Below are 14,788 nucleotides of genomic sequence, written 5' to 3' on the forward strand. Positions count from 1 at the left end.
TTTTGTATTTATTTTTACAAACATAAAAATAAATAAAGCCATTACCCTTTTTGCAGTTCAAGAGAAAATTCTTTTAAGTTTTTGTTTTAAAGCTATTCATACAGCAAAAGATATTCAACATTGTGTCTTGGCATCTCACTTAATTTTTTTAAAATATATTTTTTTTATTATTGATTCAGAGAGAGGAAGGGAGGGGAAGAGAGAGATAGAAACATAAATGATGAGAGAGTATCATTGATTGGCTGCCTCCTGCACTTCCCACACTGAGGATCAAGCCTGCAACCCGGGCATGTGCCCTGACCTGGAATTGAACCGTGACCTCTTGGTTTATAAGTTGATGCTCAACCACCGAGCAACACCAGCCAGGCTCACTTAATTTTTTTAAATTAATAATTAAAATCCAAGAATACAAATAATAATTTTTACTCATTTGTTGGTTAATTCAACAGACATTTGAGTGACTAATATTTGCAATCACCATACTATGTGATAGTAAAGAGCAGTAACTAAAACACCATTTCTTATGTCAAACTGCACATGTAAATGCAGAAAAATGTTAAACATGTGAGGGAATAATTTGATAAATGAGTTAATCTGATTAATAGAAGATTATCATAAATGCTCATTTTCAAGTGTCCTATAAGATCCATTCAAATGTGAATTAATTCTTTATAATAAGATCAATAAAAGATTGTTTAGCTTTATATTTGTTTATATAATTACAGTGCTTAGATGAGAAGGGAAAGTTTAGTTACTCTTGAGTTAGAATATGTATCTTTAGTGAAGCTATGCATTTATTTCATACTTTAGCCTCTTCAATTTATTCCTTAGTTTCAGTCACAGGTGAATTAATTAAACATTATTGTTTCTCAGACTTTATTCCTCTTAGCTTGAATCTTTATCAAATTTACTAGAGGCCCAGTGCATGAAATTTGTACAGGTCCCTAGGCCTGGCTGGCAATTAGGACCGATCAGGGCCTTCCTTCCCCCAGCTACCTGCCAGAGCCTTCCTTCATTCTGCACCACCCCCTGGTGGTCAGCACATGTCATAGCAGGCGGTCGAACTCCTGAGGGGACAGTTTGCATATCAGCTTTTTATTACATAGGATAAGCTTCATGCCACCCCATAGGAACTGTGATAATCTCTTAGGAAGTCGATGTAGGGTTTTTTGGCAGAGTTTAGTTGATGAACATTGAAGTCATTCTGAAAAGATATACATGTCTTTCAGTAGACTAGATTCTATACTTACTAGTATAAGGTTGAACCATGTAAAACTGCCATTTTTTGATAGGTTAAAGAGGTCAGATATGGGCAGTTTCATGTGGATCAACATAAATATACTATTAATAATTTCCATTTTCATGAATTAGATGATATTTATTGGTTATTCCTCCAAATTAGTATTTTCTTTTTAAATATTTTCAGTCTCTTTTCTGAATTATTTCCTTCCACAACTGATTTCCAGCCTTTATTTCTATTATTTTTTGATAGTTAACTTGCTTTTGAAAATACAAGATCTTTCACCTTCTCTTGGCTCTTCACATTTATGGGTATTTTGCTTTAGATTAACACTTAAAAAATGAGGAAGAGTACCAAGTGGTTAATACTTGCCTCTGAAAGTTTTGCCTAAATAGTAAAGGCCCTATGTTAGACACTGCCATGAAAATCAGTAAAAGACAATTTATTTTCTCAAGAAATTTAGTTTTAAGAATAAGGAAAAGTGAATATACCCAACAGTTTTTACAGACAATCTAGTAAGTATCCCTTATTTATTCAACATATAGTCACAGAGTGTCTCTATGTGTTATGTCTACTCAGTTATTTGTACTGTTTTGGTTTAGAGAAAGATCATATCTAGAGAGGGGTATCAAGGGAGATTATGTAAAGGATGAAGGAGATGGCATTTAGTAGAAGGCCGTCATTTAGTGGAAAGGGCAGGAGATGGCTTAAAACCCATTGGCCTTTATGACTGTTAGAAGTTATTTAATCTCTCTTAGCTCAGTTTTTCATTTATTGCAGGGATGAAATCGATACTAGATCATTATTTTTCAGGGGTGGAGGCTTAATAGAAAGGGCTCCAAGCTACCCTTCATCGAAGCAGCAATGCCTATCTTCTTTTATCTATTATGTATTGGGTTGCATAAGATTTTTTGCTTGAAGAAAAGTAAACTGCTAAATTCAGACTTCTAAACTTCTAACGTTCAAAAACCACTAAACTAGTTGCATCTAAATTGAAGTCCTTTTTAGTTCTAAGGTTCTGTTACCTGAGCAAGCATTGAAGAATAGTTAAAATTTGTAAGGATCTAATAAAGCAAAGATTAGAGGGGAAATGTCAGTCTTTGAGGCTAGAGTATAGAACTCTTGATGGAGAAGTTGAGAATTGAATCTAGCATTTTTTCTCAATTTGGGAGGCAGAAGGGAGCTCTTGAAGGATTTTGTGTAGGGAAATAACATATATTCAAATGCCACTCCACAACATTTTTTTTGTTTACTTATGGAAATTTGCAAACATACAAAAGTAGAATAGTAAATGAATCCCCGTGTACTAGTACCTATCACCAAACTCAATAATTATTAAAAAATGGCAATCTTGTTTGATATATACCTTCCCAAATTGGTTTATGTTAGAACAAATATCAGACATATTATTTCTTCTGAAGATACTGTGATTTGTATCTGTAAAATGTGAGGACTCTTTAATGCACACATATGTATAGCCACAATTCAGTTAGCACACCTGAAAAATTAATAGTAATTCTCCCATTATCTCATAAATTGTAGAATGTTAGAACCAAGATCAAAATTACATATATTAAAATTTGTATGTTTGTTAAGTATCTAGTAATCTATATGTTTCCTCACATTTTTTTTCTCTTAATTTGGTTCTTGAAAAATGGGTTTTTGTTTGAAGTATCCCACAAATTCATTTCTGTCGCCTACATTTCCGTGATGTCATTTAACATGGTCTTTTGTCCTTTGTATTTCCTGAATCCAATAGTTAAATCTAGAGGCTTTCAAAGTCCAGTTCAAAATTTTAGCAAGAATATTTCATAGTTAAATTATTGGCATGAGTGATGGATTATGAATGGAGATTTTAGTGTTGAGTCCCTTCAACGTTTGAGGAGTCTGTGTGGGGCCAGGGACAGATAGAGCCCTGTACAGTCAGATCTGGGCATAGGCAGCCTGTTTTTACCCCCAAGTTCAGTAATTCCATTTTCTTATCTGTGCCATGGTATTAAAAATTGTTAGAAAACAATATTCTGAACTTTTTAATAAAAAATATAGTTGTGTTCATCATGTATTAAGGCAGTGCCTATACAGGGTAAAACAGACATTTCATCTGTTATAGAAATTTAGACTTTAAATTGGGAGGTATTTTTAGATAATTTTATTTTGCACATGAAATGATGTGAGCATTATTTTAAGAGAGCCTTAGATGAAACTTGCAAAAAATAATTTGATCATAATGTATATGTGAAGTATGTAAAAATGCTTTGAAAATATTGATGAGCATTGGTAGGAATTGTTGTCAGACTTTATAACAGTTAATGAAGGATCACTGTGAGTTACAAATGCAAGTTTATTTTCTTTGAGAATGAGCTGAAATTGATAGTTTCTTTTATGTGAGAAAGGAGAAAAAATATTAAGTAAACAGGAAGCATAAGAATTTCCTCTTTAGAAATAGTTTGATCCTGATACATCCTATAAACTGATTTTAAATACAATTTACTGCTCTGTCACTCCTTGTGTTATAATAGTTGTCAGATATATTTGATTTTGGGTAGTGGTTTCAGTGGCACCAGAGAAGCACCCTCTGTCACTTCTAGTCCTAAGGAAGAAACCCACCACAGAACTCTGGTGGCGCTGGGGTCCCCCTTACCTGTGCATTTCTCAGTGTCTTCCTGGGCAAGTTGAGAAGACTGCACTACTCACCCATCCCAACACAGCCTTTTCCTGGGGAGTCTTCTATGGGGAGGCTCTGGTGCTTCAACATCATTGAAAGAGGCTACTTGGGAGTCTAAGCATTTACTCAACTATTAATGCCATTTGCAAGTTCTCATTAAATTCTGAATCCCAGGGAGTTTCATTAATCTCAGTTAAATCAGCCCAAACATGACTTATTTTCCACCCCCATTGGATAAACACTCTATTCCCCAGCAATGTTGAGATCTTAACAAGTCCCATTTTAGGCCTGGAGGCAATGAAAGCTGGTAAAGGTGAGTTCTGGGGAAAATTGTCCTCAATTTGTGAGTCATTGGAATGCTTTTAAGGAGAGGAATTTTTTTCCTTAGAAGGGACACAACTAAAGAAAAGAAAAGGGGCAAATGAGTATTCTCTGTGTCTACATCCTACATCGTAGGGCCTCACTCCTTCCCACCCTTAGTGGGAGAGGCCTGGAGGGTCTAACTGCATTTTTGTAGATCTTACATCAGCCTCTGCCCTCTGCCATGTGTACCCTATTACTACTGTAGAAGTGGACTATTTTTTTGTATTTGAGTTTATTCTTCATTTAACTTTTAAAACACTACTATAGTTGCATATTAAAACAAACAAGTAGTGAGTATATTACAATTACAGTTCTTCACTCATTCACTACAGTAAATAAAATGCCAGCAGTGAGTGTGATTCACTGGCCCCATTAAGAAATCTGACACTGCCCTAACCAGTTTGGCTCAGTGGATAGAGCGTCGGCCTGCGGACTGAAGGGTCCCAGGTTCGATTCCAGTCAAGGGCATGTACCTTGGTTTCGGGCACATCCCCAGTGGGGAGTGTACAGGAGGCAGCTGATCGATGTTTCTCTCTCATCGATGTTTCTAACTCTCTATCCCTCTCCCTTCCTCTCTGTAAAAAATCAATGAAATATATATAAAAAAAAATCTGACACTGAACACCACCCCTAGGATGATGTCATCATCCTTACATGCTTCTCCATTGTAATGGCACTGTCTTTCTTGACTTGGATCAAAGTCCACCAGTTCTACCTGGTCCATTTCATCAGTCTCTTCTACTTCCTTTCAGGTAGGAGTTTTTCCAGCAAAGAGAGTTTATCAGGAGAGAGAAAGCCATTCTCAGGAAAGTTTACCTTAAATTTGATGATTAGGTGACCCTTTTCATGTGATCTATGATGAATTGGCATGCCTTCATTTAACACACATTTGATATCTTCATGCTTGACAATCTGACCTGGATGAAGGGTGATGACTATGGTTCGGTTGTCAGGAATAGCTATTGGCTTTTAGAAGCCACACAATGCTTCAACCAGTTGTACGTCCATACACGTGAAAAGGTCTTCTCCTTGTCGCATAAAAACAGCATGGTCTTTTTGATCTAAAACAATGATATCTCCTGGCTCCAGTCTTGGTTCTTGATCTTCTTCACCATGGAATGTTATCTTCTGGCAATCTTTCATGCCTTTATCATTAAGAACTTCTGGAATCTTCTTCTCTCGAACTATCTTCCTTCCATTATAGCTTTTATATCCATCTTTAGAACTGATCCATTCCCCATGGCCCTGGTACTCCATGCATGCAGACTGAATTTGCTGAACCATCCCAGGTTCTATCTGGTGATTTCTTATTTATATTCCAGTACCTCAGCAATTGAGACAGCACTCTACTGTTCCTTTCTTACCATCTCAGCCTACACATTTGTCACAAATCACATCCTTTTGCAGAGGTAGTTTTCCTGTTGCACCATTATATAAATCTAAGGTTATTGAGAGCTGATGACAACATTTTTTTAAAAATATATTTTATTGATTTTTTACAGAGAGGAAGGGAGAGAGATAGAGAGTCAGAAACATCGATGAGAGAGAAACATCGATCAGCTGCCTCCTGCACATCTCCTACTGGGGATGTGCCCACAACCCAGGTACATGCCCTTGACCGGAATCGAACCTGGGACCCTTCAGTCCGCAGGCCGACGCTCTATCCACTGAGCCAAACCAGTTTCGGCTGATGACATTTTTACCTCTCCTTTCTCTCTCTACCTTCCTCCTCCTCCAAAAAAAAACCCAAAAAACATATAAAGATGTCCATGGGAGAGCCAAAACCACCACCTGCTCCACCTTCCTTTAATTGCCTGTTCTCCTCCTTTGTCACATAATTCCCTTTTCTTTGCCTCAGAAAGCACTTCATAAGCTTGAGAAATCTGTTTAAACTTCTCTCCTTCATTTGGATTCTTATCAGGTGGTACTTCAAGGCCAGCTACCTGTAAGCCTTTTTCTTTTTTAAAAATATATCTTTCATGATTTCAGAGAGGAAGGGACAGGGAGAGAGATAGAAACAATGATTTGAGAGAAGCATTGATTGGCTGCCTCCTGTACCGTCCACACTGGGGATCAAGCCCGCAAACCAGGCATATGCCCTGAGCGGGAATCAAACTGTGACCTCCTTATTCATAGGTCAACACTCAACTACTGTGCCATGCCAGCCGGGCTGTAAATCTTTTTCAATTCTTCCTGGGTGGCATTGGGTTTGACCTCCAAAACATCATAGTAAGTGGTTTCTTTTACCATTTTTGACAGCTGGAGAGTGGGCCAAGGCAGGTGTGGAGGAGCTGGAAAGAGCACATTGCTCTAGAAATGGAATATTTAAAAACTGCCAATGAGGACTTCCTTGGATGTTTTTAAGTGTATATTCATAACTTTAATTTTTTTCCTTCCTTCTGACCATGAAAAGAATCTAGGTAATAGTCGCAATTTTCATAACTATTGTTGCTGTAACAATTAAATGTCATGGCCTTGGATCTCGCAACACCTTGCCCTCCTGCATTTCATTCTATGCTACCATTGATGATAATTAGGATGCTATTGCATTCCATAGATTTCCCATGTCATACTATCATTGTGGTCCTTTACTATATCCTGACCCAGGAGCCTATTTGCGAGTTTATTTCATGGTGCTATTTCTGGTACAATTACAGTGTCTGCGTCAGGAAACAGCATACTCAGAATAATTCAAGGAGGGTCTCATAAAGAGATGATTTACCAAGCTAGGGTACAGGGAAATTATGAGGGAGAGTACAGTACTTGGAGCTGGTAACAGAAGTGCACCACGCCTGCTTGAAGGGAGGAGTGGAAAGAAAAGTTAGCAGAACCCAGAGGGAAAAAATCTTGAGAGAGCCGCCTTGGCTGAGAGGCACAACCACTCCATGGGGAAAATCGGGAATCTCTTCTATCCCTCCCACTACCCACCAGGGCTCCCCAGTGGCAGGACCCAGTGGAAAGCCAGGAGGCCGGGAGACTCCTGAGGGCAGAGAACAATGTGTAAGATGTTGGGAAATGGATGGAGAGACACATCAATTATCTGAAGAGTTTCAAGAATGTTTGTGTTTAGCATCTTGTTTATGGAGATAGAAAATCATATAATTTGATGAGGTTTTCTTAGACTAGAACTAAGGAACTGATCAGCTCATGGTAGGAGAAAGCAAGAGCTTTGAGAAGCCCATTTCCTTATTCCACATACCTTCTAGGAGAAGAGTGACTTTTGTAGGCATCTTAGCTGTCTTGTGAGGTCACAGGAGTAATTTGGAAATATTTTAGTGATTATTCTGTGCTTGTTGTTATTCATCACCTTTATTAAATAATTTTATGAATTGAACTACATATACATTATATTTAACAGTTCAATATAAAAATAAATACTTTGGGATAAATAATTTATGTATATTTTAGAGCCCTTAGGGCTTACAAAAAGAATCTTAAAAGATCCATATTTATCATCTGAAGACGAAGAATAATTACAAAAGGTAACAAACCATACATCAAAAAATAAATATAATTTTTAAATATTTAAATAAATAGAAAGCCTGATACATTTTAAATGGGAAGCACTTAAGTCAGTGTTGAGAAGATTCTTTGACAAAAGGTAATCCACTTGTTCAGGAATTCTACGATGGTCACCGTCTCATCATCATAGTCACATTCGAATCTCGTTTTAGGTCCCTAAAACACAAAAATTATAATTATTTTCTTAGTTAAGGTTGGTTTACCTTAGATATAATTATTCTCAATTGACGTATTACAGGCTTATGGCCTTTATTTTCAAGGAGGTTAAACATATTAGTCTCATTTTCTTGAAATGATCAAATTGATACGCTGAAATTATATGTTATGACACCAAGTGATAGTAACACACAAGCTGAGGTTGTTAATCCTGTCAGTTTTAAGGAACACAATATTTTTCCCCTTGAATTATATACCAATAAGCATTTTTTTGTTGTTAATCCTTACCCAAGGATAGTTTTTCCATTGATTTTTAAATAAAGTATAAGGGAGGTGGGTGGGAGGAGAGAGAGAAGCATTGATGTGAGAGAGAGACATCAATTAGTTGCCTCCTACACATACACCAGCTGGGGCCAGTGAATGAACCTGCAATGGAGATACATGCTCTTGACCGAATCAAACCCATGACCCTTTGTTTCTTAGGCTGATGCTCTAAGCATTGAGCCACACCCGCCAGGTAAGCATATTTTTGTTGTTAATCCTCACTTGTGGATATTTTCCCATTGATTTTTAGAGAGAGTGGAAGAAGAGACAGAGAGAGACACATCGATATGAGAGAGACACATCAATTGGTTGCCTTCTGCACAGGATCGAGCTTGCAACTGAGGTACATGCCCTTGACTAGAATTGAACCAGGGACCCTTCAGTTCGTGGATGACGCTCTATCTCCTGAGCTAAAGCAGCTAGGGCCAAGTAAGCATTTTAAATGAAAACAGATCTAAACAAATATTTCATTAAATGCATGCAAAATCAAGCTTTAACTCTCCTTTCCTCTGGGTGTAAATCTATATCTATAGGCTACATGTGTGCAGTACCAGTGATATACACATTATACTTTCTTTTTTAAACCTCAAGTCTCCTGTTATTCTATTTAAATGAATCTCTTCATATTTTCCCCTAAACGAGATAGAGCCAGTTAAGAGTAAGTTAGGACAAGCTTCTGTTTGGGGGTAATTTGTGTGAAAAACAGTTTCATATATAGTCATTACCCCACCCCCCCCACCTCAGTATCAGTAAAGGACCAACTTTTGAAAGTTTAAACATTGGAAGTTTTGTTTTGTGGACTGACTTTTTGGAAATGAATTTCCTTTGCCTTTGGCTGAAAGTAGGAAAATATTCTGATATATAGTAAGATAAAAGAGGGCTTTTTAATTTTGAAGTAATACCTATCCTGGGAACATAACCAAGTGAGATAAAGTATTCATTCCCTTTAAGTAAACTGTTGAAGTGTTACATACTTTTTTACATACAATTGAATATTATAATCTCTTAGTGAGATTTTTAAAACATCAGGCTTTTGAAACTCAGAGTCTCTGATTTTCATATAATTTTCTCTTAATTTTGCATCAAGAACTTAGAGTCAGTTCTCTGATATTGGTAAAAAATTTTAGAGCATACCTTTTGACATAGATGAGAAACAGTCTATCAATGTCTAGATGACATTGCTCTCAATGTATTTTTAAAGAATTAAATGAAAGGAACAGTCTGCTAATAAAATGACTTCTGTTCGGAAACAACTAGAGTTAAGATTTTTTAGGACCTTGGTTCTATCATTAAAATTACACCGTTTATTTAGGATACCTATTAACTCATGACTTTTGTACTTTGGCAAATTGGATAAAAAAAAAAAGACATGAATCTCTTTTACATCACCTGAGTCCCTTGTATATTTCATGCTTCCTCTGCGTTTAAAAATACGTAAGGTTTTGAAAGTATTGCCTCGAAATAAGGAGTTAATTATCTAATTCATTGGCTATTTTAATGGTTGCTGATTTTTAGACCAATCTCTTAGTCCTTCTACCAGTGGTAGGGAAACCCCATTTAAAAGGCCTTTTAGATAATCAGTGTTGGTAATTCTGGAAAATGACCTGAAGGAATTAAAAAAATATATAATGAAAACTGTGCTTTCTGTGACATATTCAGTTCAGTGTTTTCTCCTACTCTCAGTGTTGTGTTAATGTGAGGGGTGACTGCAGGGCCAGGGGCTTGTCCCTGTGTGGATGGTGGGTGGAAACCTTCTGGTGGAAACCTACCCTTATACCTTATTCTTCCCCAGCTCCACAGTGTATCACCTAACACACAAATGATTCATGCTCACAGTGGACTTAAAATGTATGAGCACTTCACAAACACCAAAAACACTGTACTACTCTAAAATGCCCCTCCCTTCCATGTATTTTCTTTCCAGGTGAGCAAGTGAAGTATTGCCTTACCTTCAGGTTCTGAACGAGTACATTGACATTGCTCATTAATTCCGTAATATTGCTCAAGCTTTTCTCTAACTTTAGCACTTCCTCCAGAGGTTTAAGTTCGTCTACTAGACACTGCAGATGTTTCAATTCTGTGGCCTGGAATAATAAAAATAATTATTAGGTTAGTTTGCCTTGACTCAAAGTCAATCAGAACATAACCTCAAATTTATTTTATTAAGAGTAGCAGGACGTAGTTTTTACCACTCTCTCTGTTCTCAGCATTACTGTCAAGCTGGACCAATAGAGTTTACATGATAAGACTGGAAAAAACTAGAGTTCAGCTACCCACGATTAGAATTAATTGTTAGTTAACAAATAATCATTAATTTCAACTTAATTTGGTTTTGCAAAAAGGCAACATTTCTGCACCTAATTGCAAGTCACAGATATAGGCTGAATTATTAGGACCAGAGTAGGAATGTGGAAGTATGGGTCACAGTCTATGATTCTAGTGTTTCATGGTTCAAGAGTTGAGAATCATGGAATGTTAGGACAGAAGGAGCTCTCGGATGCCACCGGTCACAGGCCAACATTTTATACGTTAGCCATTGTAACTGTGTATAAGATTGGCTTTCAAAATAGCAAGTCACATATAACTGCATCTTAATTGTTTACTTTTCTATAATAAGTACATTAAGCATTTTAAAAAATGATTTCTACCAACCAAATAAAACATTGCAATATTTAAAGTATTTTTGAATGGGCCTTCTGATTTAGACATACACACAGAATGATAATATTTCACACTTCTATGGTACATTGTAATTTCAAAGTGTTTTCTCCTAAATAAGTCCAGTTAAGTCTCACAGCCACCCTTTGAGATAGGCAATGCAGAGTTATCTCCATGTTACAAATAAGGAAAGCAAATCTCAGATTTTGTGTTCTCCCAAGGCCACATGACCAGGAGGAGCCAGGATCAGGTTTCAGTTTTATCTTTATAGCATTAACCCAGAATCCTTTGAATTAAATGTTTTTATCATTTTCTGAAATAGAAACATGGAATGGTTGTAAAATGAACAAGTGAATGGAGTTTATCACATCACTTTGGTTTCAAATAGATCTTGAGTTGTCATTTAGAAACTGTTAGATTTCAAAGAATCTACCATCCTCTAAACTGTGCACCCATCTCATGTTATCCTTCTAACAATCTTCAGAGGGAGAGGTAGCACTGCACCACACAGGTCTTAAGACATTTTCATCTGCTGGCCTCTCAACTTGCTACTGCAGGTTCTACAAGTTCAAGGCTGGAGTTTTCGGCATGGGCAACTTGGAGTTAGTCCCCTTAGAAAAGTCTAGAGCCGTGGTTGGCAAACTGTGGCTCTCGAGCCACATGCGGCTCTTTGGCCCATTGAGTGTGGCTCTTCCACAAAATACCACGTGCAGGCACGCGTACAGTGTGATTGAAACTTCGTGGCCCATGCGCAGAAGTCGGTTTTCGGCCTGGGCGAGTCTATTTTGAAGAAGTACTGTTGATATTTGGCTCTGTTGACTAATGAGTTTGCCGACCACTGGTCTAGAGCAGTGGTTCTCAACCTCCTGGCCCTTTAAATACAGTTCCTCATGTTGTGACCCAACCATAAAATTATTTTCGTTGCTACTTCATAACTGTAATGTTGCTACTGTTATGAATCGTAATGTAAATATCTGATATGCAGGATGGTCTTAGGTGACCCCTGTGAAAGGGTCGTTCGACCGCCAAAGGGGTCGCGACCCACAGGTTGAGAACCGCTGATCTAGAGTCTTTAAGTTGCTAGAGGTAAGAGGTATGTGTCTCTGATTCAGCTGGAGATCACTAAGTTATTTCCTTTTCATCTTTTAAAAGAGTAGTTTGAAGCATAACTTGAGTAAGTAAGAGGCAGATCAATGGAATTACATCTATGATCCTTTAAATCCCATTCCCCGCCCCCCCCCCCCCAGGCTTTTCCCAGCACTGGTTTTGCCTGTTCTCTGTTGACCCACGTAGCTGTTAGCAGTCCTCTCTTAGCAATAGGGGCCTGGATGATCTATGCTTATCTAGCTACCTGAATCCCAAAACATCCAAATGGAGCTTTTAAACTTGGAAAATAAATCATCTAGCATAAGTCTCTAGGCCTATTGGCATAAAAGATGTGTAAGTCCACAATTGTACTTTATACTCCCCAGGGAGAATTTTGTCTTTACTATTTACTACTAGTAACAGCAAATGCTTGTATGGTGCTCACCATATGCCAGATGCTTGTAGGAGTCCTTTACATTTATGTATTAATCCTCACAGAACTATATGAAGTATGTACAGTTATTCACAGATGTAGACAAGAAACAGTCACAAAGAGAGCCTGGTAACTGCCCAAGTTCACAAAAGCTAGGACATGGTAGAGCTGAGATTTCAGTTCAGATCTGGCCCTCAGGTCTGTGGTATGGATTAGTGCTATGTTGCCTCTCAAAGGCAGACTCTTAGAGATTTCTCCTAGGACACAGGATTTATTTTAAAGAGGGCTGCTCTGAAGTCAGTTTCAGTAATTTTCATGGTAAAAGTACATAATAGATATCTGTAGAGTTTTACATTTTCAGATGAAGCAGTAAATTCACATAACCTTGTTTTAAAACTGTCCCAGCAATGAAATGAGAATATTATTTTCTTTTCTTCCCAACTCCTTTCCCTCCAAACACAAACAAGAACATCTAAAAAATATATAGGCAAAGCCATTTTACAAAAGCCCCATTATCAAACCTGGATATATATATTTAAAAATATTGAAGTTACTAATACTTTTTCTCAGGTAAGATGCCATTAATACAATCAGTGTGCTAATTTCCATTTTACTTTGCATCTTAATAAAAACACAAAATGAACTTAGAAAGTTGTACTTACATTCCTGGGCATGTAAAACTTAAACGTGAGCATCATGGGGAGCTTGGAGTTCTTGTAATTCTGAGAAAACACAACAGACTGTTATTACAAAGTGCACTCCAGGCAGAAAAGTTAAAGGGAGTCATTTTAGCAAGCAAAGGATATACATACGCTGACTCCATTCAGAAGCCGCTGCATATCCAGTATCAGGTGCTCCAGCTGCTGCTGTGTTTCCTGGCTGGAGCTCGAGGTAGGTGCACCGTCTGCGATGAATGCGAGAGTTAGTGCAATACAGGACAAGAAGTGCATCTTGTACATTGTGGCAGGAGGTGAGGTTGATGCGAGTAGTGGTAAGAGAGCTGATAGAGAGCTCTTGAGCAAAAGGAGCAATTTATACTGTTAATTCTGGAAAAATATCATGGGGGTGTCAAAATATTTTACATATTACACATATTTTCAAAGACTTTACCTGTGTGGCAAAAAGCATTACCTTTATTTTTCCTCTTCTGATGACTCTTTGGAATTTCTTTAAACCCCCGTGAGCTGACTGAATGGATGTAGGTGAAATCCCTCTTGGTTACATTAGCCCACACTTCTGTGGCAGTTCCAATGCATATGCCTCACGCCTTCTGTATGAAACAGTTTTTCCTCCTCTTTCATTAAGGGGGCGGGGAGACAAAAGTGGCTCATGAAAATGTTCTCTTTGTTGTAAAATGATGCTGAACATGTGGCTCACCCTGTTGTGGTGGACGAGAGCTGGAGCAAATAGTTGAAAAGAATAAATGTTTAGATTTGTTGATTAGACAGGAAGAATATTGGTTTCCTGTTTCAGGATGGTTTGGCCTTTTTATCTACACAATGCTTGAGCTAATGCGTACAATATGATAGATCACTTCTTATAAAGCTAGAGAAATACTAAGATTAGGATACATATCATTGTCATTGATCTTGAGATACTGTTTTCTGCTGTTTTAATTTGAACATGTTTTTTGTATCTGTTTAAATCTATTACCTGTTGTACTTTTAAAAAACATACAGTGTTCAATAAATAAACATTCAAAACACATCCAAGGGTACTGATGTGTGTGTGTGTGTGCACGCGCACACGTGTTTCGTGGCAAATTTATTTTTGCTGGGCATCAAAGGAATATAACAAGAGTTGCAATGTTGCCACACCCAAGAATGCTTTTCTTCCTCTTGGTTTCTCAGGGACCACTTGAGTTATTAAATCCTCCCTCCCCCACCATGTATATTTCCTCTCTCTCTCTCTCTCTCTCACACACACACACACACACACACACACGCACACACATTGCTTATATTTTTTTCAATATGAGACAGAAAATAAAAGCATAACAATAGGGATCCCAAGTTTGTCTGTCTGAAGGAAGCTGACAGATTTTTGCATGCCATTGCACTTTCTTTAGGAGAAAGATACTAGGATCTGGCCAGCATCCCCTTTACAATACTGGCCCATTCAGTGTGGCTGGGTTGAGGAAGGCATGGTAGTAAGTAACCTAGGAGGAAATGTGGGGTGGGTGTGTTTGTGTGTGTGCTTTGTGGAGTGAGAGCAGTCCGTGGAGTAGGGGTACCTGGGCTCATTTATTACAAGGTGATGCTTGTAGTACAGCAGCAGCCAGAACTCAGTAACAGAAGTTGTTAAGAGGGATATTCATGATCATTCCTGGAGCATCTTTATG

At 37.7% G+C, this 14,788-nt stretch overlaps 1 protein-coding gene and 1 pseudogene across 1 annotated transcript; both read right to left on the bottom strand.

Moving 5' to 3' along the window:
* Positions 1–2,937: 2,937 nt before the first annotated feature.
* LOC102423930 lies at positions 2,938–6,518 on the bottom strand (annotated as a pseudogene).
* A 1,317-nt stretch (positions 6,519–7,835) lies between these two features.
* On the bottom strand, positions 7,836–13,406 carry IL2 (interleukin 2). Its single transcript, XM_006081659.3, has 4 exons — positions 13,260–13,406; positions 13,110–13,169; positions 10,220–10,354; positions 7,836–7,946 (listed from the first exon to the last, which is right to left on the bottom strand). Exons 1-4 carry the CDS (start codon positions 13,404–13,406, stop codon positions 7,836–7,838), a joined length of 453 nt encoding a protein of 150 aa, XP_006081721.1.
* Positions 13,407–14,788: the final 1,382 nt, after the last annotated feature.

Source organism: Myotis lucifugus, unplaced genomic scaffold, assembly GCF_000147115.1.
Source record: "Myotis lucifugus unplaced genomic scaffold, Myoluc2.0 scaffold_1, whole genome shotgun sequence".
In the NCBI taxonomy this organism is placed as follows: domain Eukaryota; kingdom Metazoa; phylum Chordata; class Mammalia; order Chiroptera; family Vespertilionidae; genus Myotis; species Myotis lucifugus.

What these genes read in the sequence shown, in the direction of transcription:
- IL2 (XM_006081659.3), bottom strand. Translation starts at nt 13,406, where the DNA reads ATGTACAAGATGCACTTCTTGTCCTGTATTGCACTAACTCTCGCATTC. An exon ending in GGCTTCTGAATGGAGTCAGC is followed by an intron (nt 13,170 to 13,259) that starts GTATGTATATCC and finishes GTGTTTTCTCAG; the next exon opens with AATTACAAGAACTCCAAGCT. An exon ending in AGTTTTACATGCCCAGGAAT is followed by an intron (nt 10,355 to 13,109) that starts GTAAGTACAACT and finishes TTATTATTCCAG; the next exon opens with GCCACAGAATTGAAACATCT.